The sequence below is a fragment of the Hyperoodon ampullatus genome (genome assembly GCF_949752795.1).
Source record: "Hyperoodon ampullatus genome assembly, chromosome: 9".
Taxonomy (NCBI): Eukaryota; Metazoa; Chordata; class Mammalia; order Artiodactyla; family Ziphiidae; genus Hyperoodon; species Hyperoodon ampullatus.
This window is the reverse complement of record NC_136922.1, coordinates 51,259,955-51,283,274: the sequence shown is the minus strand read 5'-3', so window position 1 is coordinate 51,283,274 and position 23,320 is coordinate 51,259,955. Positions and strand designations below refer to the sequence as shown.

The 23,320-nt window shown below is 40.2% G+C and overlaps 1 protein-coding gene across 1 annotated transcript; it reads right to left on the bottom strand.

The window, feature by feature from the left end:
- Nucleotides 1–420: 420 nt before the first annotated feature.
- On the bottom strand, nucleotides 421–20,451 carry BET1 (Bet1 golgi vesicular membrane trafficking protein; the record flags this gene model as incomplete). The annotated part of the gene is made up of 4 exons (XM_079711362.1): nucleotides 421–576; nucleotides 12,860–12,916; nucleotides 15,701–15,825; nucleotides 20,433–20,451. 4 exons carry the CDS (start codon nucleotides 20,449–20,451, stop codon nucleotides 421–423), a joined length of 357 nt encoding a protein of 118 aa, XP_079567488.1.
- Between the last annotated feature and the right edge of the window lie 2,869 nt (nucleotides 20,452–23,320).

Here is a 23,320-nt window from a genome sequence, read left to right as displayed (position 1 = left end):
CATCACAAACTTTCTCACCACCTCAAGAGCTCAGCACAAGGCTCTCCAGGCATTGTTATTTTCCCACTAAGTTTCTTTATGTGGAACATAAACCTACATTTATGGTAACAACAGGATATTATACTGCTATTTAACCTGACAGCAAAAAACAGGAAAAAAACTTATTAGGGCCAGACTGACCTCAGACCATCTCAATACCCCTGAAAATAGGGGCAAAAAAAGGAATCATTAAGAAACAGTATTCAAAGAGCACTGTATTATCTAATGTGATTTATAAAACAAGTAAAATTCAGTAATCTTTGATGGAAACAGCCATAGTATTATTTGAAATTTAGGAATGTTTTGATGCTGATTTTTTTTACTGAAGTGGTACTCCAAGCCGTTAAGTTGGAACAAGTTCCAAACTCACAGTTGCTTGCATCACCTCAGTTTAATAATCCAATAAATGACAAAAAAGACAAACAATGAAAACAGCATCATATAGCACAGCAGCTTTGTTTGGCTCCCTCTGGATAAAATCTTCAGTTTTCCCATGGTTTTACCTAGAAATCCAGTTGTAGAATCAAACTGTGAATCCTATGAGGAGAAAAGGAAAACAAAATATAATAGTTGAATTCTAATATTCTACACATGCATACTTAAGTAATTTAATATATTGTTATTAGAATACATTTTTAATGACATTTTCTGTGTTTAATCAATTCAGGACCCTGTTTATAACTTAGATAATCAGCCTGATTACTCCATGCAAAATAATTTTCTCAATAAATAAAAAGCTCGGGAGAGAGAGGGGAAGGTGGCAAAGAGTAAGACGCGGAGATCACCTTCCTCCCCACAGATACGCCAGAAATTCATCTACACGTGGAACAACTCCTACAGAACACCTACTGAACGCTGACAGAAGACCTCAGACCTCCCAAAAGGTAAGAAACTCCCCACGTACCTGGGTAGGGCAAAAGAAAAAATAAACAGAGACAAAAGGATAGGGACGGGACCTGCACCAGTGGGAGGGAGCTGTGAAGGAGGAAAGGTTTCCACACACTAGGAAGCCCCTTCACGGGCGGAGACTGCGGGTGGCGGAGGGGGAAAGCTTCAGAGCCACAGAGGAGAGCGCAGCAACAGGGGTGCAGAGGGCAAAGCGGAGAGCAAAGCGGACAGATTCCCGCACAGAGGATTGGTGCCGACCGGCAATCACCAGCCCGAGAGGCTCGTCTGCTCGGCCGCCGGGGTGGGCGGGGCTGGGAGCTGAGGCTCGGGTTTTGGGTTTTGGTCGGAGCGCGGGGAGAGGGCTGGGGTTGGCGGCGTGAACACATCCTGAAGGGGTTAGTGCACCACGGCTGGCCGGGAGGGAGTCCGGGGAAAAGTCTGGACCTGCTGAAGAGGCAAGAGACTTTTCCTTCCCTCTTTGTTTCCTGGTGCGCGAGGAGAGGGGATTAAGAGCGCTGCTTAAAGGAGCTCCAGAGATGGGCGTGAGCCGCGGCTAAAAGCGCAGACCCCAGAGACGGGCGTGGGATGCTGGGGCTGCTGCTGCCGCCGCAAAGAGGCCTGTGTGCAGGCGCAGGTCACTGTCCACGCCCCGCTTCCGGGGAGCCTGTGCAGCCCGCCACTGCCGGGGTCCCGGGATCCAGGGACGGCTTCCCTGGGAGAGCTCACAGCACGCCTCGGGCTGGTGCAACATCACGCCGGCCTCTGCCGCTGCAGGCTCGCCCCGCACTCCGTACCCCTCCCTCCCCCCGGCCTGAGTGAGCCAGAGTCCCCGAAGCGGCTGCTCCTTTAACCCCGTCCTGTCTGAGCGAAGAACAGACGCCCTCTGGTGACCCACACGCACAGGCGGGGCCAAATCCAAAGCTGAGACCCAGGAACTGTGAGAATAAAGAAGAGAAAGGGAAATCTCTCCCAGCAGCCTCAGGAGCAGTGGATTAAAGCTCCACAATCAACTTGATGTACCCTGAATCTGTGGAATACATGAATAGACAACGAATCACCCCAAATTGAGGAGGTGGGCTTTGAGAACAAGATTTATGATTTTTTCCCCTTTTCCTCTTTTTACAACGGATCATCCCAAATTGAGGAGGTGGACTTTGAGAGCAAGATTTATGATTTTTTCCCCTTTTCCTTTTTGTGAATGTGAATGTGTATGCGTCTGTGTGAGATTTTGTCTGTATAGCTTTGCTTCCACCATTTGTCCCAGGGTTCTATCCGCCTGTTTTTTTTAATAATTATTTTTTTATTTTAATAACTCTTATATTTTATCATACTTTATTCTGTTTTACTTCTCTCTTTTTTTTCCTGCCTTCCCTCCTTCCTCCCTCCCTCCTTTCTTCCTTTCTTTCTTTGTTTCTTCTAATTCTTCCTTTCTACTTTTTCTCCCTTTTATTCTGAGCTGGGTGGATGAAAGGCTCTTGGTGCTGCAGCGAGGAGTCGGTGCCGTGCCTCTGAGGTGGGAGAGCCAACTTCAGGACACTGGTCCACAAGAGACCTCCCAGCTCCACATAATATCAAACGGTGAGAATCACCCAGAGATCTCCATCTCAACACCAGCACCCAGCTTCACTCAACGACCAGCAAGCTACAGTGCTGGACACTGTATGCCAAACAACTAGCAAGACAGGAATACAACCCCACCCATTAGCAGAGAGGCTGCCTAAAATCATAATAAGGCCACAGACACCCCAAAACACACCACCAGACGTGGACCTGCCCACCAGAAAGACAAGATCCAGCCTCATCCACCAGAACACAGGCACCAGTCCCCTCCACCAGGAAGCCTACACAACCCACTGAAACAACCTTAGCCACTGGGGACATACACCAAAAACAATGGGAACTACGAACCTGCAGCCTGCAAAAAGGAGACCCCAAACACAGTAAGATAAGCAAAATGAGAAGACAGAAAAACACACAGCAGGTGAAGGAGCAAGACAAAAACCCACCAGACCTAACAAATGAAGAGGAAATAGGCAGTCTACCTGAAAAAGAATTCAGAATAATGATAGTAAAGATGATCCAACATCTTGGAAATAGAATAGACAAAATGCAAGAAACAGTTAAGAAGGACCTAGAACTAAAGATGAATCAAGCAATGATAAGCAACACAATAAATGAAATTAAAAATACTCTAGATGGGATCAATAGCAGAATAACTGAGGCAGAAGAACGGGTAAGTGATGTGGAAGATAAAATAGTGGAAATAACTACTGCAGAGCAGAAGAAAAAAGAATGAAAAGAACTGAGGACAGTCTCAGAGACCTCTGGGACAACATTAAACGCACCAACATTCGAATTATAGGGGTTCCAGAAGAAGAAGAGAAAAAGAAAGGGACTGAAAATATTTGAAGAGATTATAGTTGAAAACTTCCCTAATATGGGAAAGGAAATAGTTAATCAAGTCCAGGAGGCACAGAGAGTCCCATACAGAATAAATCCAACAAGAAATATGCCAAGACACATATTAATCAAACTGTCAAAAATTAAACACAGGAGGTTCTCCGGAAGATGGAGGAAAAGTAAGATGCGGAGATCACCTTCCTCCCCACAGATACACCAGAAATTCGTCTACACGTGGAACAACTCCTACAGAACACCTACTGAACGCTGGCAGAAGACCTCAGACCCCTCAAAAGGCAAGAAACTCCCCCATGTACCTGGGTAGGGCAAAAGAAAAAAGAATAAACAGAGACAAAAGGATAGGGACAGGACCTGCACCAGTGGGAGGGAGCCATGAAGGAGGAAAGGTTTCCAAACCACACTAGGAAGCCCCTTTGCGGGCGGAGACTGTGGGTGGCAGAGGGGGAAGCTTCAGAGCAGCCGAGGAGAGCACAGCAACAGGGGAGCAGAGGGCAAAGCGGAGAGATTCCTGCACAGAGGATCAGTGCCGACCGGCACTCACCAGCCCGAGAGGCTTGTCTGCTCGGCCGAGATGGGCGGGGCTGGGAGCTGAGGCTCGGGTTTTGGGTTTCGGTCGGAGCGCGGGGAGAGGGCTGGGGTTGGCGGCGTGAACACAGCCTGAAGGGGTTAGTGCACCACGGCTAGCAGGGAGGGAGTCCGGGAAAAAGTCTGGACCTGCTGAAGAAGCAGGAGACTTTTTCTTCCCTCTTTGTTTCCTGGTGCACAGGGAGAGGGGATTAAGAGCGCTGCTTAACGGAGCTCCAGAGACGGGCGCGAGCCACGGCTGAAAGCGCAGACCCCACAGACGGGTGTGGGACACTGGGGATGCTGCTGCCACCGCAAAGAGGCCTGTGTGCGGGCACAGGTCACTGCCCACACCCCCCTTCCGAGGAGCCTGTGCAGCCTGCCAATGCCGGGGTCCCGGGATCCAGGGACGGCTTCCCTGGGAGAGCGCTAGGTGCGCCTCGGGCTGGTGCAACGTCACGCCGGCCTCTGCCGCTGCAGGCTCGCCCCGCACTCCGTACCCCTCCCTCCCCCCGGCCTGAGCGAGCCAGAGTCCCCGAAGCAGCTGCTCCTTTAACCCCGTCCTGTCTGAGAAGAATAGATGCCCTCCGGCGACCTACAAGCAGAGGCAGGGCCAAATCCAAAGCTGAGACCCAGGAGCTGTGAGAATAAAGAAGAGAAAGGGAAATCTCTCCCAGCAGTCTCAGAAGCAGCAGATTAAAGCTCCACAATCAACTTGTTGATCAATCTGTGGAATACACGAATAGACAACGAATCATCCCAAATTGAGGAGGTGGACTTTGAGAGCAAGATTTACGATTTTTTTCCCCTTTTCCTCTTTTTGTGAATGTGTATGTGTATCTTCTGTGTAAGATTTTGTCTGTATAGCTTTGCTTCCACCATTTGTCCCAGGGTTCTATCCGTCTGTTTTTTTTTTATAATTATTTTTTTATTTTAATAATGCTACTATATTTTATATTTTATCTTCTCTCTTTTTTTCCTACCTTCCCTCCTTCCTCCCTCCCTCCTTTTTCTTTCCTTCTTTTTTTCCTTCTCTCTCTCTCTCCTTTCTTTCTTTTCTTCCTTCCTTCCTTCTACTAATTCTTTCTTTCTACTTTTTCTCCCTTTTAGAAAGGCTCTAGGTGCTGCAGCCTGGAGTCAGTGCTGTGCCTCTCAGGTGGGAGAGCCAACTTCAGGACACTGGTCCACAAGAGACCTCCCAAACAGTGAAAATCTCCCAGAGATCTCCATCTCAACATCAGCACCCAGCTTCACTCAACGACCAGCAAGCTACAGTGCTGGACACCCTATGCCAAGCAACTAGCAAGACAGGAACACAAACCCACCCATTAGCAGAGAGGCTGCCTAAAAACAAAATAAGGCCACAGACACCCCAAAACACACCACCAGACGTGGACCTGCCCACCAGAAAGACAAGATCCAGCCTCATCCACCAGAACACAGGCACCAGTCCCCTCAGGCAGGAAGCCTACACAACCCACTGAAACAACCTTAGCCACTGGGGACATACACCAAAAACAACGGGAACTACGAAACTGCAGCCTGCAAAAAGGAGACCCCAAACACACTAAGACAAGAAAAATGAGAAGACAGAAAAACACACAACAGGTGAAGGAGCAAGATAAAAACCCACCAGACCTAACAAATGTAGGCAGTCTACATGAAAAAGAATTCAGAATAATGATGGTAAAGATGATCCAAAATCTTGGAAATAGAATAGACAAAATGCAAGAAACAGTTAAGAAGGACCTAGAAGAACTAAAGATGAATCAAGCAATGATGAGCAACACAGTAAATGAAATTAAAAATACTCTAGATGGGATCAACAGCAGAATAACTGAGGCAGAAGAACGGGTAAGTGCTATGGAAGATAAAATAGTGGAAATAACTGCTGCAGAGCAGAATAAAGAAAAAAGAATGATAAGAACTGAGGACAGCCTCAGAGACCTCTGGGACAATATTAAATGCACCAACATTCGAATTATAGGGGTTCCAGAAGAAGAGAAAAAGAAAGGGACTGAGAAAATATTTGAAGAGATTATAGTTGAAAACTTCCCTAATATGGGAAAGGAAATAATCAAGTCCAGGAAGTGCAGAGTCCCATACACAATAAATCCAAGGAGAAATACGCCAAGACAGATATTAATCAAACTGTCTAAAATTAAACACAAAGAAAACATATTAAAAGCAGCAAGGGAAAAACAACAAATAACACACAAGGGAATCCCTATCAGGTTAAGAGCTGATCTTTCAGCAGAAACTCTACAAGCCAGAAGGGAGTGGCAGGACATATTTAAAGTGATGGAGAAAAACCTGCAACCAAGATTACTCTACCCAGCAAGGATCTCATTCAGATTTGATGGAGAAATTAAAACGTTTACAGACAAACAAAAGCTGAGAGAGTTCAGCACCACCAAACCAGCTTTACAACAAATGCTAAAGGAACTTCTCTAGGCAAGAAACACAAAAGAAGGAAAACACCTACAACAATGAACCCAAAACAATTATGAAAATGGGAATAGGAACATACATATCGATAATTACCTTAAATGGACTAAATGCTCCCACCAAAAGACACAGACTGGCTGAATGGATACAAAAACAAGACCCATATAAATGCTGTCTACAAGAGACCCACTTCAGACCTGGAGACACATACAGACTGAAAGTAAGGGGATGGAAAAAGATATTCCATGCAAATGGAAATCAAAAGAAAGCTGGAGTAGCAATTCTCATATCAGACAAAATAGACTCTAAAATAAAGACTATTAGAAGAGACAAAGAAGGACACTACATAATGATCAAGGGATCGATCCAAGAAGAAGATATAACAATTGTAAATATTTATGCACCCAACATAGGAGCACCTCAATACATAAGGCAAATACTAACAGCCATAAAAGGGGAAATCAATAGTAACACACTCACAGTGGAGGACTTCAACACCCCACCTTCACCAATGGGCAGATCCAAAATGAAAATAAATAAGGAAACACAAGCTTTAAATGATACATTAAACAAGATGGACTTAATTGATATTTATAGGACATTCCATCCAAAAACAACAGAATACACATTTTTCTCAAGTGCTCATGGAACATTCTCCAGGATAGATCATATCTTGGGTCACAAATCAAGCCTTGGTAAATTTAAGAAAATTGAAATTGTATCAAGTATCTTTTCTGACCACCATGCTATGAGACTGGACATCAATTACAGGAAAAGATCTGTAAAAAATACAAACACATGGAGGCTAAACAGTACACTACTCAATAACGAAGTGATCACTGAAGAAGTCAAAGAGGAAATCAAAAAATACCTAGAAACAAATGACAATGGAGACACGATGACCCAAAACCTATGGGATGCAGCAAAAGCAGTTCTAAGGGGGAAGTTTATAGCAATACAATCCCACCTTAAGAAACAGGAAACATCTCGAGTAAACAACCTGACCCTGCACCTAAAGCAATTAGAGAAAGAAGAACAAAAAACCCCCAAAGTTAGCAGAAGGAAAGAAATCATAAAGATCAGATCAGAAATAAATGAAAAAGAAATGAAGGAAACGATAGCAAAGATCAATAAAACTAAAAGCTGGTTCTTTGAGAAGATAAACAAAATTGATAAACCATTAGCCAGACTCATCAAGAAAAAAAGGGAGAAGACTCAAATCAATAGAATTAGAAATGAAAAAGGAGAAGTAACAACTGACACTGCAGAAATACAAAAGATCATGAGAGATTACTACAAGCAACTCTATGCCAATAAAATGGACAACCTGGAAGAAGTGGACAAATTCTTAGAAACGCACAACCTGCCAAGACCGAATCAGGAAGAAATAGAAAATATGAACAGACCAATCACAAGCACTGAAATTGAAACTGTGATTAAAAATCTTCCCACAAACAAAAGCCCAGGACCAGATGGCTTCACAGGCGAATTCTATCAAACATTTAGAGAAGAGCTAACACCTATCCTTCTCAAACTCTTCCAAAATATAGCAGAGGGAGGAACACTCCCAAACTCATTCTACGAGGCCACCATCACCTTGATACCAAAACCAGACAAGGATGTCACAAAGAAAGAAAACTACAGGCCAATATCACTGATGAACATAGGTGCAAAAATCCTCAACAAAATACTAGCAAACAGAATCCAACAGCACATTAAAAGGATCATACACCATGTTCAAGTGGGGTTTATTCCAGGAATGCAAGGATTCCTCAATATACGCAAATCAATCAACGTGATACACCATATTAACAAATTGAAGGAAAAAAACCATATGATCATCTCAATAGATGCAGAGAAAGCTTTTGACAAAATTCAACACCCATTTATGATAAAAACCCTGCAGAAAGTAGGCATAGAGGGAACTTTCCTCAACATAATAAAGGCCATATATGACAAACCCACAGCCAACATTGTCCTCAATGGTGAAAAACGGAAACCATTTCCACTGAGATCAGGAACAAGACAAGGCTGCCCACTCTCACCACTCTTATTCAACACAGTTTTGGAAGTTTTAGCCACAGCCATCAGAGAAGAAAAGGAAATAAAAGGAATCCAAATTGGAAAAGAAGAAGTAAAGATGTCACTGTTTGCAGATGACATGATACTATACATAGAGAATCCTAAAGATGCTACCAGAAAACTACTAGAGCTAATCAATGAATCTGGTAAAGTAGCAGGATACAAAAGTAATGCACAGGAATCTCTGGCATTCCTGTACACTAATGATGAAAAATCTGAAAGTGAAAACAAGAAAACACTCCCATTTACCAATGCAACAAAAAGCATAAAATATCTAGGAATAAACCTACCTAAGGAGACAAAAGACCTGTATGCAGAAAATTACAAGACACTGATGAAAGAAATTAAAGATGATACAAATAGATGGAGAGATATACCATGTTCCTGGATTGGAAGAATCAATATTGTGAAAATGACTCTACTACCCAAAGCAATCTACAGATTCAATGCAATCCCTATCAAACTACCACTGGCATTTTTCACAGAACTGGAACAAAAAACTTTCAAAATTTGTTTGGAAAAACAAAAGACCCCGAATAGCCAAAGCAATCTTGAGAACAAAAAACGGAGCTGGAGGAATCAGGCTCCCTGACTTCAGACTGTACTACAAAGCTACAGTAATCAAGACAGTACGGTACTGGCACAAAAACAGAAAGATAGATCAATGGAACAGGACAGAAAGCCCAGAGATAAACCCACGCACATATGGTCACCTTATCTTTGATAAAGGAGGCAGGAATGTACAGTGGAGAAAGGACAGCCTGTTCAGTAAGTGCTGCTGGGAAAACTGGACAGGGACATGTAAAAGTACGAGATTCGATCACTCCCTAACACCATACACAAAAATAAGCTCAAAATGGATTAAAGACCTAAATGTAAGGCCAGAAACTATCAAACTCTTACAGGAAAACATAGGCAGAACACTCTATGACATAAACCACAGCAAGATCCTTTTGGACCCACCTCCTAGAGAAATGGAAATAAAAACAAAAATAAAAAATGGGACCTAATGAAACTTCAAAGCTTTTGCACAGCAAAGGAAACCACAGACAAGACCAAAAGACATCCCTCAGAATAGGAGAAAATATTTGCAAATGAAGCAACTGACAAAGGATTAATCTCCAAAATTTACAAGCAGCTCAATAGCAAAAATACAAACAACCCAATCCAAAAATGGGCAGAAGACCTAAACAGACATTTCTCCAAAGAAGATATACAGACTGCCAACAAACACATGAAAGAATGCGCAACATCATTAATCATTAGAGAAATGCAAATCAAAACTACAATGAGATATCATCTCACACCAGTCAGAATGGCTATCATCAAAAAATCTACAAACAATAAATGCTGGAGAGGGTGTGGAGAAAACGGAACACTCTTGAACTGCTGGTGGAAAATGTGAATTGGTACAGCCACTATGGAGAACAGTATGGAGGTTCCTTAAAAAACTACAAATAGAACTACCATATGACCCAGCAATCCCACTACTGGGCATATACCCTGAGAAAACCATAATTCAAAAAGAGACATGTACCAAAATGTTCATTGCAGCCCTATTTACAATAGCCCGGAGATGGAAACAACCTAAGTGTCCATCATCAGATGAATGGATAAAGAAGATGTGGCACATATATACAATGGAATATCACTCAGCCATAAAAAGAAATGAAATTGAGCTATTTGTAATGAGGTGGATAGACCTAGAGTCTGTCATACAGAGTGAAGTAAGTCAGAAAGAGAAAGACAAACACCGTATGCCAACACAAATATATGGAATTTAAGGGAAAAAAAAAATTGTCATGAAGAACCTAGGGGTAAAACAGGAATAAAGACACAGACCTACTTGAGAATGGACTTGAGGATATGGGGAGGGGGAAGGGTAATAAGCTGTGACAAAGCAAGAGAGAGGCACAGACATATATACACTACCAAATGTAAGGTAGATAGCTAGTGGGAAGCAGCCGCATAGCACAGGGAGATCAGCTCAGTGCTTTGTGACCGCCTGGAGGGGTGGGATAGGGAGGGTGGGAGGGAGGGAGACGCAAGAGGGAAGGGATATGGGAACAGATGTATATGTATAACTGATTCACTTTGTTATAAAGCAGAAACTAATAAAAATAAATAAATAAATAAATAAAAAGCTCTTTCATTATCCAATAAACATTCTTTCAGCTCCAGAGTAATTCAAAACCCCGAAGTATTTAGGTCTTATTCCAATTATTTGGATTAAAAAATATTAACAATAAAGTAAGTAGTTTATCTACTATCACACAGGTTTTTTCCCACTTTTTGTTGGGGCATTGCTCTCCAAGGTCAAATGGTGGGTTGTTTCCCAGTACAGAATTCATCTAAAATTTAATATGGTTAGCAGTTAAATTTACCTTTACTTTTAAGATCCTTTTATTTAGGTAGCTGATTTAGAAGGTCAGCAGAGTCTATTAAAAGTTAAGAGAATATCATGTATCGGTGGTAAAATGTGGTAGAGACTACAAATATGGATGGGGAAAAACGACCACATTAAAACACAGGTGGAGAGGGTGTGGAGAAAAGGGAACCCTCTTGCACTGTCGATGGGAATGTAAATTGATACAGCCAATATGGAGAACAGTATGGAGGTTCCTTAAAAAACTAAAAGTTGGGGCTTCCCTGGTGGTGCAGTGGTTGAGGGTCCGCCTGTCGATGCGGGGGACGCGGGTTCGTGCCCCGGTCTGGGAGGATCCCGCATGCCGTGGAGCGGCTGTGCCCGTGGGCCATGGCCGCTGGGTCTGCGCATCCAGAGCCTGTGCTCTGCAATGGGAGAGGCCACAACAGTGAGAGGCCTGTGTACCGCAAAAACAAACAAACAAACAAACAAAAACCTAAAAGTTGAACTACCATATGAACCAGCAATCCCACTACTGGGCATATACCCTGAGAAAACCATAATTCAAAAAGAGTCATGTACCACAATGTTCACTGCAGCTCTATTTACAATAGCCAGGACATGGAAGCAACCTAAGTGTCCATCGACAGATGAATGGATAAAGAAGATGTGGCACATATATACAATGGAATATTACTCAGCCATAAAAAGAAATGAAATTGAGTTTTTGTAGTGAGGTGGATGGACCTAGAGTCTGTCATACAGAGTGAAGTAAGTCAGAAAGAGAAAAACAAATACCCTATGCTAACACATATATATGGAATCTAAAAAAAAAATGGTACCTAGGGGCAGGACAGGAGTAAAGACGTAGACATAGAGAATCGACTTGAGGACACAGGGAGGGGGAAGGGTAAGCTGGGACGAAGTGAGAGAGTAGCATTGACATATATACACTACCAAATGTAAAATAGATAGTTAGTGGGAAGCAGCCGCATAGCACAGGGAGATCAGCTCGATGCTTTGTGACCACCTAGAGGGGTGGGATAGGGAGGGTGGAAGGGAGATGCAAGAGGGAGAGGATATGGGGCTATATGTATACGTATAGCTGATTCACTTTGTTATACAGCAAAAACTAACACACCACTGTAAGTAATTATACTCCAATAAAGATGCTTAAAGAAAAAAAGCTAGAAAAGAAGTCCTTAAGATGAGAGAACTAGGTATGTATTAGAAACACTGCACTTTCATAGAAATCTCAATATCCTAAGATGTAAGGCCCTGGCACAACGATAGCCTTTGCACAATTCAGGCTCTATGCAGCTCAAGCACTTTACATCTATAGTCTTCACTGGGGTTATGCATCAGAATCACCTGGGATCCTTTTTTTCAAAATAGATATACTAGGCCCCTCCCCCTAAAATTCTGAATCAGTATATTTAGAGTGAGGACCAGGCATAAATATTTTCAAAAGTTCCGCAAGTGATTCTAATGTACAACTTTCACAAGGAGATTGCTTTCAGTGAAATATTCATTTTTGAATAGTACAGTTTTAAAAGCATTTGAAGAAACTAGGGAAGGTCCGGAGGAGTTTGACATACAAAATAAACACTGGATAATGAAAAGAGCCTCTAACAAGAACAGGTATATATTACTGAGTTTGTTTAGACTAGAGATAAAAGGCTTGAGGTTTGTTACTATGTTCAAGTCTTATTGACTTGTTCACAGTGATCCTTAGAAGATCAAGCAAAAGAAATAGGTTTACCTTAAGTAAAAGACATTTGGTTGGTTGGATATAAAGTGTTTTTGATTACTTGGCAGTCTATATCCAGAGATCTTTAAGAAGACTCCAAATAGTCATTTGTCCTGAGTTTTTAACAGTGTTTCTAAGCACAGGATTAAAGATAAATTGGCTTCCACCTCCTCCTCCTACTTGTATGTGTTAGGCAAGATGAAAAATGTAAAACTATGGCAAAAACGAATCTTAGAGGTATTCCAAACCACATTTGAGAATATCAGATCAAGTTTCTTAAAGTTAAAATCATATTCACTTACCATTTCAGCTAATAATTTATTTTGATGTTTAACTTCATGGCCTATTTCAATGGAAAGCTATAAAGTAGAAAGCGTAAACATTATTACTTACATAAATGTTTTTAAGTGTTATAAAGTAAAAACAATAATGACATTCTAAGCATAAACATTTTCTCAAATAAAACTGTATTCTAAAAATATAAAATATACTCTCTTCTTTTGTTACTTTTCTCACTGAAATTAATGAAAAATAAATTTACAATTTCTATTCCTTCCCAACTATGGACATTGTCTCCCTGTTCTTCATTTTGATTTCATCTTAATATTCAATTCCATCTTTTAATTTTGGTACATATTTCTCTCTGGTTCTCTTATCCTTGCATTCTTTTTTCTCTCTTTATACTGTTCACACAATAGCATTTGTTTGTATATTTCTCCATTTACCTTTTAAAAATGTATCCAAGTTCCCATATTATCAATTCAAATCCAGATATAAGCAATATTTTCCTAATGAATGTAGCATTACTTTGAATAAACATCTAAATTAATTATTTCTTTAGATTCTAAAAGTGTTTTTCTTTAAAATATGATAATAAGTTGGAAAAAAAACTCACAAGTTAGTGTTACCCACATCCTGAAGCTATGCACAAAAGAGGCTGAGTCTAAATGAAATACCATAAGTGAGTACAGCTGCTATTCAAACCAAAACCTATCTAATAATACTTTATACAACAAATTCATCAAAGGCTTCATTTCTAAGATATTTGAATAAACACACTACTACTAAATCTTGGAAACTACTAAAAATCTTGGCAAACCACTGCAAATATTGTTCTCAACTTATTTTGTGTGGAAAGCATCTGGGGTACTAGTGATGCAAAACCATGCTAGAATTCTATAGATCAGAATGTGAGCTTTTTCCCCAAATTTAACAATTCAGAGATAATAAAGCACCTATGAAACTAGATAGCCCAAATCGCCTGTTTCTACAACTGTCATTCATGCCAGGGGAAGAAATGTACAGGAGAAAAAAGCTTTCTTCTAACAAGAAGCCTAAATTATCAATATTGGAATTTAAAAAAAAATCATTTAATTCTTAATTTCCTCTGAAAGTTATATTTTTTAAATTATTAACATTATACAATATTGCTTAGTTCATAGATCAACTCCTTTTGATTGAATATGACTTTGAAAACAATACTCATTTCAGAATGTAACAGTCTCCAGGCTGAATATAATTCTATTTTCCAAAGACTAATGAAATAACAATTAGGTTTTGGCAGCATAAGCTTCCAGTGAATGCCCTATAAGTGTACTGCATGTTTATTTTAATGCAGAATCAATCACATACACTGTTAAAACTATCTTTTGATAATCCTTTATTTAATACATATTAACTCAATTCCACTATAAGGAATTATGGTAAGTGCTATGTAGAATATAAAACTAAGTACAATAGAAAACCCTATTCTGGTAAATTTCTTTTACATACAAATAATTCCAACGCAGATCATTATGCAATAAGCGCTACAGAAATGGTACAAATGGTCTTATGTTCATAAGGAAAAGGTTACTTTTATGTGGTGATCAGGTATGGCCTGGAGGAGAGAAGATGCAATGAGGTGGAGCCTTTCAGAAGGGCAAGACTTCAGCCAGTGTCAGGAGGGAGAGGCAGTCTAAGGCAAAGCGATAGCATGCCCAAAGATACAGGAGTGGGAGAGTGACAGCATGCGTAGGACACAAGGAGTACTTGAATTTGTCTGGCAGAAAGGATGTATACATTCTGGAGGTACAGGAGGTAAGGTCTGAAAAGCTGTGGACAATATTTGCAGAACCTATTTGATGGAACTACAGAGTGTGAACTTCATTTCTTACATCATGGGAGGCCACTGAAGACTTCTGGGAGCGAGGATGCAAGTTAAAAAATACTCTAAAAAGATGACTGGTGACAGGGTGTAGCTCAGACCAAAACATGGGAAAAATTAGGAACAGATAGGTTAAAAGACTTTCCCAACAGTTCACCTAAGAAAACCGGGGGATAGTATTAGAAATAGAAAGGTGGAAACAGGAACAGTAGAAAAAAGGCACAGGACTTGGTGACTGACGTGAGGTACAAAGGCAGAAACATGAAAGACAGATTTGTAGCTTTTGAGACTAGAAGAAGAAAAGTCAGAAGATGAGCTACTTGGGGGTAGAAGGTGGATTGCTCTGAGACATTAGTACAGACAACATACAGTATTTTAGACTTAACTACAAAAAAAAAATTCTGAAGTTCAAAACAAAACAAAACAAATATACCATATGTTTTGATTGGTCACATTTTCTAAACTTGTACTTAAATCATGTCTAAATTTTGAGTCATGTTGCTAAAACTTAATTGCTATTTCATTAGCCTTTGGAAAGTAGAATTGTAAAAGCCTGGAGTCTGTTATATTTTGAAATGAGTATTGTTTTCAAGGTCATATTAAATCAAAAGCAGTTGATCTATGAACTAAGCAATTTTGTATAATGTGAATAATTTAGAAAATACAACATTTAGAGAAAATTAAGAATTAAATGATTTTTTTTAAATTCCAATATTGATAATTTAGGCTTCTTGTTAGAAGAAAGCTTTTTTCTCCTGGAAATTTCTTTCCCTGACGTGAATGACAGTTGCAGAAAGTAGTTAGGTGATTTGGGCTATCTAGTTTCATAGGTGCTTTATTATCTCTGAATTGTTAAATTTGGGGGAAAAAAAGCTCATATCACCAAACTACACTATTTGGGTAACTGAATTCCTTAGTATGATGCCAATAAAAGTATAAAATATACATGTATATATAAATAAACAAATTAAAAAGTATATATGTGCTTTATACTTACAGATTTTATAGCAGTTACTTTGCTTCTCAGACTTTCCGTGAGTCTCTCATTTTCTTCTTCACAGGCACTATACCCACTATTAGGATAGCCATAGTTCCCATAGTTGCCAGGAGGTACTCCTTCACCTGCAAGGATTAGAGTCACAAGCAGAGTTGCAGCAAAAACAAGCCACTTTTGAAACCCTGACAAGAAAGAACCGAAAAAGACCCCTGGAGGGCGTTGCAGACCACGTATGTCTATTATTCACACTCCAAATGAACTTTAAAAATTAATAACCAAATAGAGATCAGAACAATTCTAATACCCTCTCCTAAGCAAAGAATACTGAATTCAGTTCAAAACACATTTGTTGATTGCATATTGATTGCCCACAAGACACTGAAATAGGCACTGATATATACGGAGATTCTGGACACACTTCCTGCTCCCTAGAACTACACAGTTTAAAAAAAAAATCTAAAAGTATCATAACATCAACTACCTATGGAAGAAGCTTGGCTGTGGAGAGAAAGGCAGAAAGAGGATAATACAGCAGGATGGAGTTCATGGCAGAGGGAGGGTCCTTTACTAGCATCTTTTTCTTTTAAATAGAAAAGAGCTGGAATAACTTTTGGAGAGCATCAGCTGAGATTTAAGAGGGACTCATTCATTCTTCAACAAATACTTGAGAAACTCCATGTACCAGATTCATTGTTCTTTCTAGGTGCCACTTTTTGGAGCTCATCTTCTAGGGAACAGCATTGGGATACAGGACTGTAGTCCCAGCCACTGCCTAATACAGTACTTGATATTCATCAGGCAATCAAACAAGTAGAGTGAGCCTTGAACAGTGAATACATATACTAACATGTTGGAGGATTGAGAGAGGAAAGCATAGTTGACAGTGTTATCTAACCACATTTTTTTAAAACTATTGACAATTTTCTGCACTCCAAGGGCAGAAAGTAAATTTGTTCTGCTCGCGGCTATAGATCCCCCCACAAATATACACACACAGTAAGGCACACCAGTAAATACTTGTAAATGAACGAATTAATGAACAGAATCTGAATTCACTGTTATTCAACTTTGAATGTGCCTGCCTTTGTCAGCAGTGGGGTCACAGGCTTCTTTGAGGACAGAGGCAGTGAGGCAGTGCCTCAACCTTCTTCTATATCCCCTGTATCTAATAAGTACTTTACATGCAGCAGACACACAATCTCCACCACCACAAAAAGAGAAAAGCCTGTCTTTGAAGAATGGTGATCATTTGGGGGAATAAACAGTAAAGAGAATAATGCAGGAACGTGACTAGGGTTATACAGGATTACTACAGGGATAAAGCAATCCTGGCTGAGGCAATATATTGTAGTGTGATTTTTCTCCAGAGGAACTCATCAGCCTAAGTTAGCCCATGAAAAGCTGGATGGTTGGACTGATCAAGAGTTGGAGGTTTACAGTGTTGGGGCTGCTGAAGAACAGAGCCCCAAGAGGATGAGATTCCTTGCAAAAAGACTGGGTGAATATATGGATTATGGGGATTCGACTGGACAAGGACTGAAGTATTGTTAACAGAAGCCTGAGAATATGGAGGAAAGGGATGATACAGAAACTAAAGGTCTCCATAAACTCAAAGAGTGGATGGAGTGGCAGTGGCAGTGACAGTAACATATGGAAGGGGCCGAAGTAGCAGGCAGCACTGGTTGTTGAAGGAAGGTTAAAGTGTGAATAGAAAGCTCTTTCAAGGCACAGCACAAATCTCACTTTCTCTAAAGAGCAAAACTCTCTCCTTTGAATTCTTACAGCTCTGACTATATGTAACACTAATATCACACTCTAGACTGCACTCCAAGGGCAGAAAGTAAATTGTTCTGCTCGCGGCTATAGATCCCCCCACAAACATACACACATAGTAAGGCACACCCAGTAAATACTTGTAAATGAACGAATTAATGAACAGAATCTGAATTCACTGTTATTCAACTTTGAATGTGCCTGCCTTTGTCAGCAGTGGGGTCACAGGCTTCTTTGAGGACAGAGGCAGTGAGGCAGTGTCTCAACCTTCTTCTATATCCCCTGTACCTACTAAGTACTTTACATGCAGCAGACACACATTCTCCACCACCACAAAAACCACAACAAAATGCTAAATGTTCCTGAGGAGAAGGAGTCGCTTTCCCCAAATTTTCCCTCAACTGCTGACACACTATCCACAAAGCTCTCTAAGTGTGCCATTATAAAAGTTAAGGGCTCAGGTGACTAGACATAATATTTTCCTCCACTCAGTGATTAAAATAATCATCTAAACAATGCACTCATCCTATTAATCAATGATACTCTGTACAAACTCTAATAAGGACCAAAATCCTTACAGAAAAGAAAACTGTCTTCATATTTTATGTGACTAAGGTTCTAGATATATAACGTTTGCCCAATAAGCCATTACTGACTGGATGAATTTAACTACTTGACAACCAAGGAATTCATTTCTAAATTAATGGCTATTTGTCTCACTTCCTTTATTGTTATTTTTGCCTATCTTAATTTTATTTTTAGAGTTCTTCAGTACTGTTCCATTTATTAAAAGTGAAATTCTCAGAAGTATTTCAAGGCACATTTCTTCTATGAAAGAGTTAATCTTCCCTCACACCATCATTCACTACCAATATTAATAAATAAATAAATAAAATAAAATGTTAGGAGTTGTTATTCTTTTGTGTGACTTAACTGATATAAAAAGTTGTAGGAAAGCTAATGGGTGCCAAAGATGATCCTCAGACTTTGTCCATTAGACAAATGCTACTTCTGGATAGTTTCTATCAATAACTGAACCAAATCACCGAGAGAGACATGTGAAGTGTGGAAGCTTCTCCACATGAATATCTACTGATTCACGATCCCAGGTTTAAAGTTCCAGGTCAATACACACTGACCCTTTTAAAAAAAAAAAAAAAGCTCTTGTCACATCATGTCACATCACACCAATGTAAATTACAGCAATTGATACATCACCTTTCCTCCTCTCAACTACAGGGGAGCTTAAAAACAAAAAGCAAACAAAAAACCACTCTATTCTAGAGATTCTAATTTCATTGGTCTGGGTATCAAAGCCCTAAAAGCTCTCCAGGTGATTCTAATGTACAGTCAGGACTCAGAACCATCATTTCTCTAGTCCCTTTCCTGCAATTTATCATGGCACACTGCTGCACAAAAACATTCAAAGGGGCCAAAAGACCTACCGATGAGATCCAAATTCCTTGGCCTAGCACTCAAAGGTCTACACAATGTGGTTGGTTCTGGTTCTATGTCACCTACTTCAACCAAATTGGCTTAATCATAATCCTTTAAAACACATCATTCATAATTCTAGATTCCAGCCCTACAACTATTTCTGGGGGGAAAGGGTCATCCTTCCACCTGGAAATTACCTCTCCTACACCTCATTATTTAAGCTTTAGTCCAAGTTCCTATGTCTCCACAAAGTACTAAGTGCTCTATCTGTGAAATCCCGAGACATTCACTACCTGTAGAACTTATTTGGTATTTGGTTGTATAGCTACCGCCTTGTACTATAATTTATCTTTGTACATATTTCTACTCCTCAACTAGATTGGAAGCTTTGGGGAACACAAGCAGAGCTACAAACGACTGTATACCTAGAGCTTACTCAAGTACACAATAAATGTTTGCTGTCATTAGTAATGACAAAAAGGAAAAACATTTAGGCATATAAAACTAACCTTGTTCAAAATGAATTATATTTTTTCTCTACAATTTATTTGGCCAACTTTCCTTCTATGATCCAAGTAATCACAAAAACTACATTCTTCAAAAGCTGTTTCTCATACTACAATTTACTAATGAATGTACATGCCTGGAGTTACTGGCAACTTTCACTAACTTTAAATACCTGACACTTTTGAAAACTTTTTTTTTCTTTTTCCATCTTATAAGAACTGAAAGAGGTTGTAACATTATCTTTTTTCAATATTTCATATATTTTCTCAGGTATATTGTACACTGATTGGGCAGGTTTTTTCTTTTTCCCAATTATCTCTTAATAGTTGCAGAACCAGAAAATCCTGTTTTAATGACTCTGTGTTATAACAGCCCATTATAAGTCCTTGTGCCTAATTTGTTCCAGCTGCTTGGTGAACCTGCTTCCGAAGCTAAAAGGTCAAGAACAAATGCTAAGTCACCAAGCATTACTACATTCTACCGTCTTACCGGTGGAACAAGGCTCAGATAAGAACTGTTGTGGGTAAAATGGCCTTTAACAGTAATGATACGTACGTTTACCTTTGTAACTCACTGTAACCAGGCTAATATGATTATTATTAGTGTGCTCTGCATGCAACACTCACTCTTCAAACTTCGCTTCTGAAGAAACTAACATCAGGTCCAATAAAAAGAAACCGAAGACAGCAATTTCCATAATCACGCTCAGACCGTCAATAACACTAAAAGACTCATCACTGAGTTGGCACCTGTACATACCTCACCTCCAATCCTCCACTACTCTCTGTAAACCTACCATCCATACCTGGGACTGAACTAAACTTAAGGAACGCCCCAGGATCTCGGACAAATGGTGTGTTTCCACGTGGTACCGCCTCCAAAGACCCCTCCATACACCCTGCTCTCTGGTTCAGATTCCAGTGACATGAAACAGATCCCACTTCCTTCCGCGTCCCCGCGCCCAGCACGGCCAGTTCTAGGGCCCCCGAACTTAGAATCTCAGCCCTCTTCTTACCCAGGCCTGCACGCCTCATCCTGCGAGAGGAGCGGGGGAATAGGCGGGCGGAGGGGTGGGTAGGAAGAGGCCAGGGGTCACCCGGACCGCGTCCTCAGTACCGGGGCCCGGCGAAACACCAACTTCTTCCCCTAAAGCGCCACGACATCAGCGTAGTCTAAACGTGGCGCTGGCTGATGGCGTCATCCAAGGCGCTTCTCGGCATCCTGCGAGGCGGTTTGAATGACATTCTGGGAAATGTAGTTCGCCGCCGAGGCCGGGCGTGTGGTAGGGGCGTGGGGAGAACCAGGCTGGAGGAGCGGGCGGGGCTTCCGGAAAAGGGGCGCGCGCTGCCCCGGTTCTGACTGCGGGCCTGGGACTATGGATCTCAGCTGTGGCCTGGCTCTTTCTCTCAGCTGTCGGCCCCCGAGTTTAACGCTATACATCTGTCCCTCCCACACCATGAGAGGATGGTTGACTTCTCTTTCCAGATTCCGCCTTTCACTCCCTCTCACCTCGAGTTAGTTCAGGTAAAGTCAAAGAAAACTTCATCCAAGTTTCTGATCTCACACATAAGTAACCTGAGACCCATAGACAGGAAGGAAGAGTGTAACCCATCGGTGCCGGGTCACCAGTGGTGTAGAGAAAACCAGGCCCCTTGCACTAGGGCTGCTGCTTGGATTAAAACAGTCGATAAAAGTAACAGGGTCTCCTCGGAGGCACTGAAGACTTCGTTCCCTGTTTCCGAGTTTGTTGCATTTCTAGAAAGAACCGCGGCCATTAGTTGTTAAGGGCTCGAGGGACCCCTAAACTTCCTCCCACTTAGACCTTTTTAACTTACACAAAGGATACTGAAATACAGTTTACACAGGGTAATGTGCCAATTTAACAGGGGTGCTGGCGGGGGTGGAGTGGTACTGGAATCGGGATTAGTCCTAGAATTTCATTTTATCTCACAGGATTATCGTGAGGATTAAATGAGATAACTTAAAAAAAAAAAGTCTGATACACAGTAGATGCTCAAAAACCACTGGATGCTTGCTGTTTTGTCGTATGACAGTGGGATAATCTCCATACTATAGATATCTGAGAATGCAATGTCCGATCATTTAGTGTTCCCTCATAGTGTCTCAGTATGAACATTGACTATAGTAGTGGCAGAGTAAGTCTCTGCTCTAAGGTCGTTTTTGTAAAATACACACACCCCAAAAAACAATTTTTAATAAAAGTTATTAACCTGGGAATAAGCTTAATCCAATAGCGTTTTGAGAGGAAAACAGTATTCATAAAAATAAACAACCATTCTCTAAAAACATGAGAATTAAATGAAGATTTTATCAGAAACAATTATTGCAAATAAACATTGACGTTTTAATAAGAGAGATGATGGCATTTTATCTTACAATCTGTGACATTTCTTTTGTAAGAAGTACACGTGTTCTATAAGCAAAACATGTCAGAAAAATCATCTTGCTTAAAGAAGACTTTCTCATATTAATGTAATTTTTTAAATCTAATGTTGAGTTTACAAAACATCATTTAAATTACATATGTATGTATCCTCTTATAAACGACTTCCCCTACATGGTAGGGAGATATAATAATAAAATATAAAAGGGATAAAAAATAAAGTAATAAAGGGTACCAAGAATATAACTCAAAACAGGCAAAGCTGGTTTGTATTGAGCTTGTGACCCAAAAATCCAAATAGTTGCTTATCACTCCTGTTGCCAGTCTCAAGTTAGAATAATCCCATCTGAGAAGATTTTGCATGCAAAAGGTGAAGTGGAAAAGATGGATTTAATACACAGAAAAAGTTATTCAGTGGGACCACAGTTGACATAGAGACTAGAGGGAGTTCTCTTCACTTTTATCATTTTCTATTTTTCTTTTCCTTTTTAATAAAATCCCTAACTCTTCTTACTGAATGAAGACCAATAAAATTCTTAGAGATGAAGAGTATTTAGAACTTTTTTTCAATTCTCATAGGATAATTTCATAGAAAACATCTAATCTTTGGGGTCTCTAGGAAATGAATGACGAAAAATGACAATTAGTCTTTACTACTATTTCTTGTAGTAATTACAGAAACAAGAATATGAGCAGGAAATGTCTGAATCGTGGTGCAAAATTTGAAACTTTCTTTTTCAAAACTGGCTAAATCAACATTAACAAAATTTCCAATCATGAAACAAATTCAGTGTATCAAGCATAATATTTGAACTGTGAGAAAATGTAAACTAAAATCCAATAGCTCTTGACTTACAAACAGGATATGGAACAAAAGTTAGTTTGTCAGTTATTTGGCACTTAAAGCACATTTCTCCTGGAAACTGGATTGATGGTAAGGTTCCCAACCCAGGCCAATAGCGTAGCTGCTGTGCTTCCTATGTTGGCCAAAGTCTATGTAATCCATAGTATAGCTGAAATATACTATACATTCTCAGCAAAAACCAGTAGGAAAAAGTAACTTTACTTTTCATGATAAAGTGATGTCATTAAAAAAGAAATTTTTAAATAAAAAAATTTAAAAATTATTTTGAGAAGGAATTCGTTTTACTTAATAGTTGAGAATGCAAAAAAAAATTTCAAGGAGTTTTCAAAGAGCCACCAACTTGATCTTCCCTTTCCATAATTCAAGAATATTACTAGCACCTATGTAATGCTTCTCAGCTTTAGTTAGTAAAAATGAGGCACACAATTCCAACTGAAAAGTCTTCAGCAGAGCCAGCTGTGTGATCTGTGGGACCCGATGCAAAATGAGAATGTAATACCCCTCATTCAAAAAGCAGGGGAAAAAAGTGCAATTAAAGATAGTAAAAAATAAAGTTTTTTCTTTTGTTGAGATCTTTCCCCACCAACTTGTCATGGTGTTTTATTTGCCATTTTATGTCCTTCTAAGTAAAGAA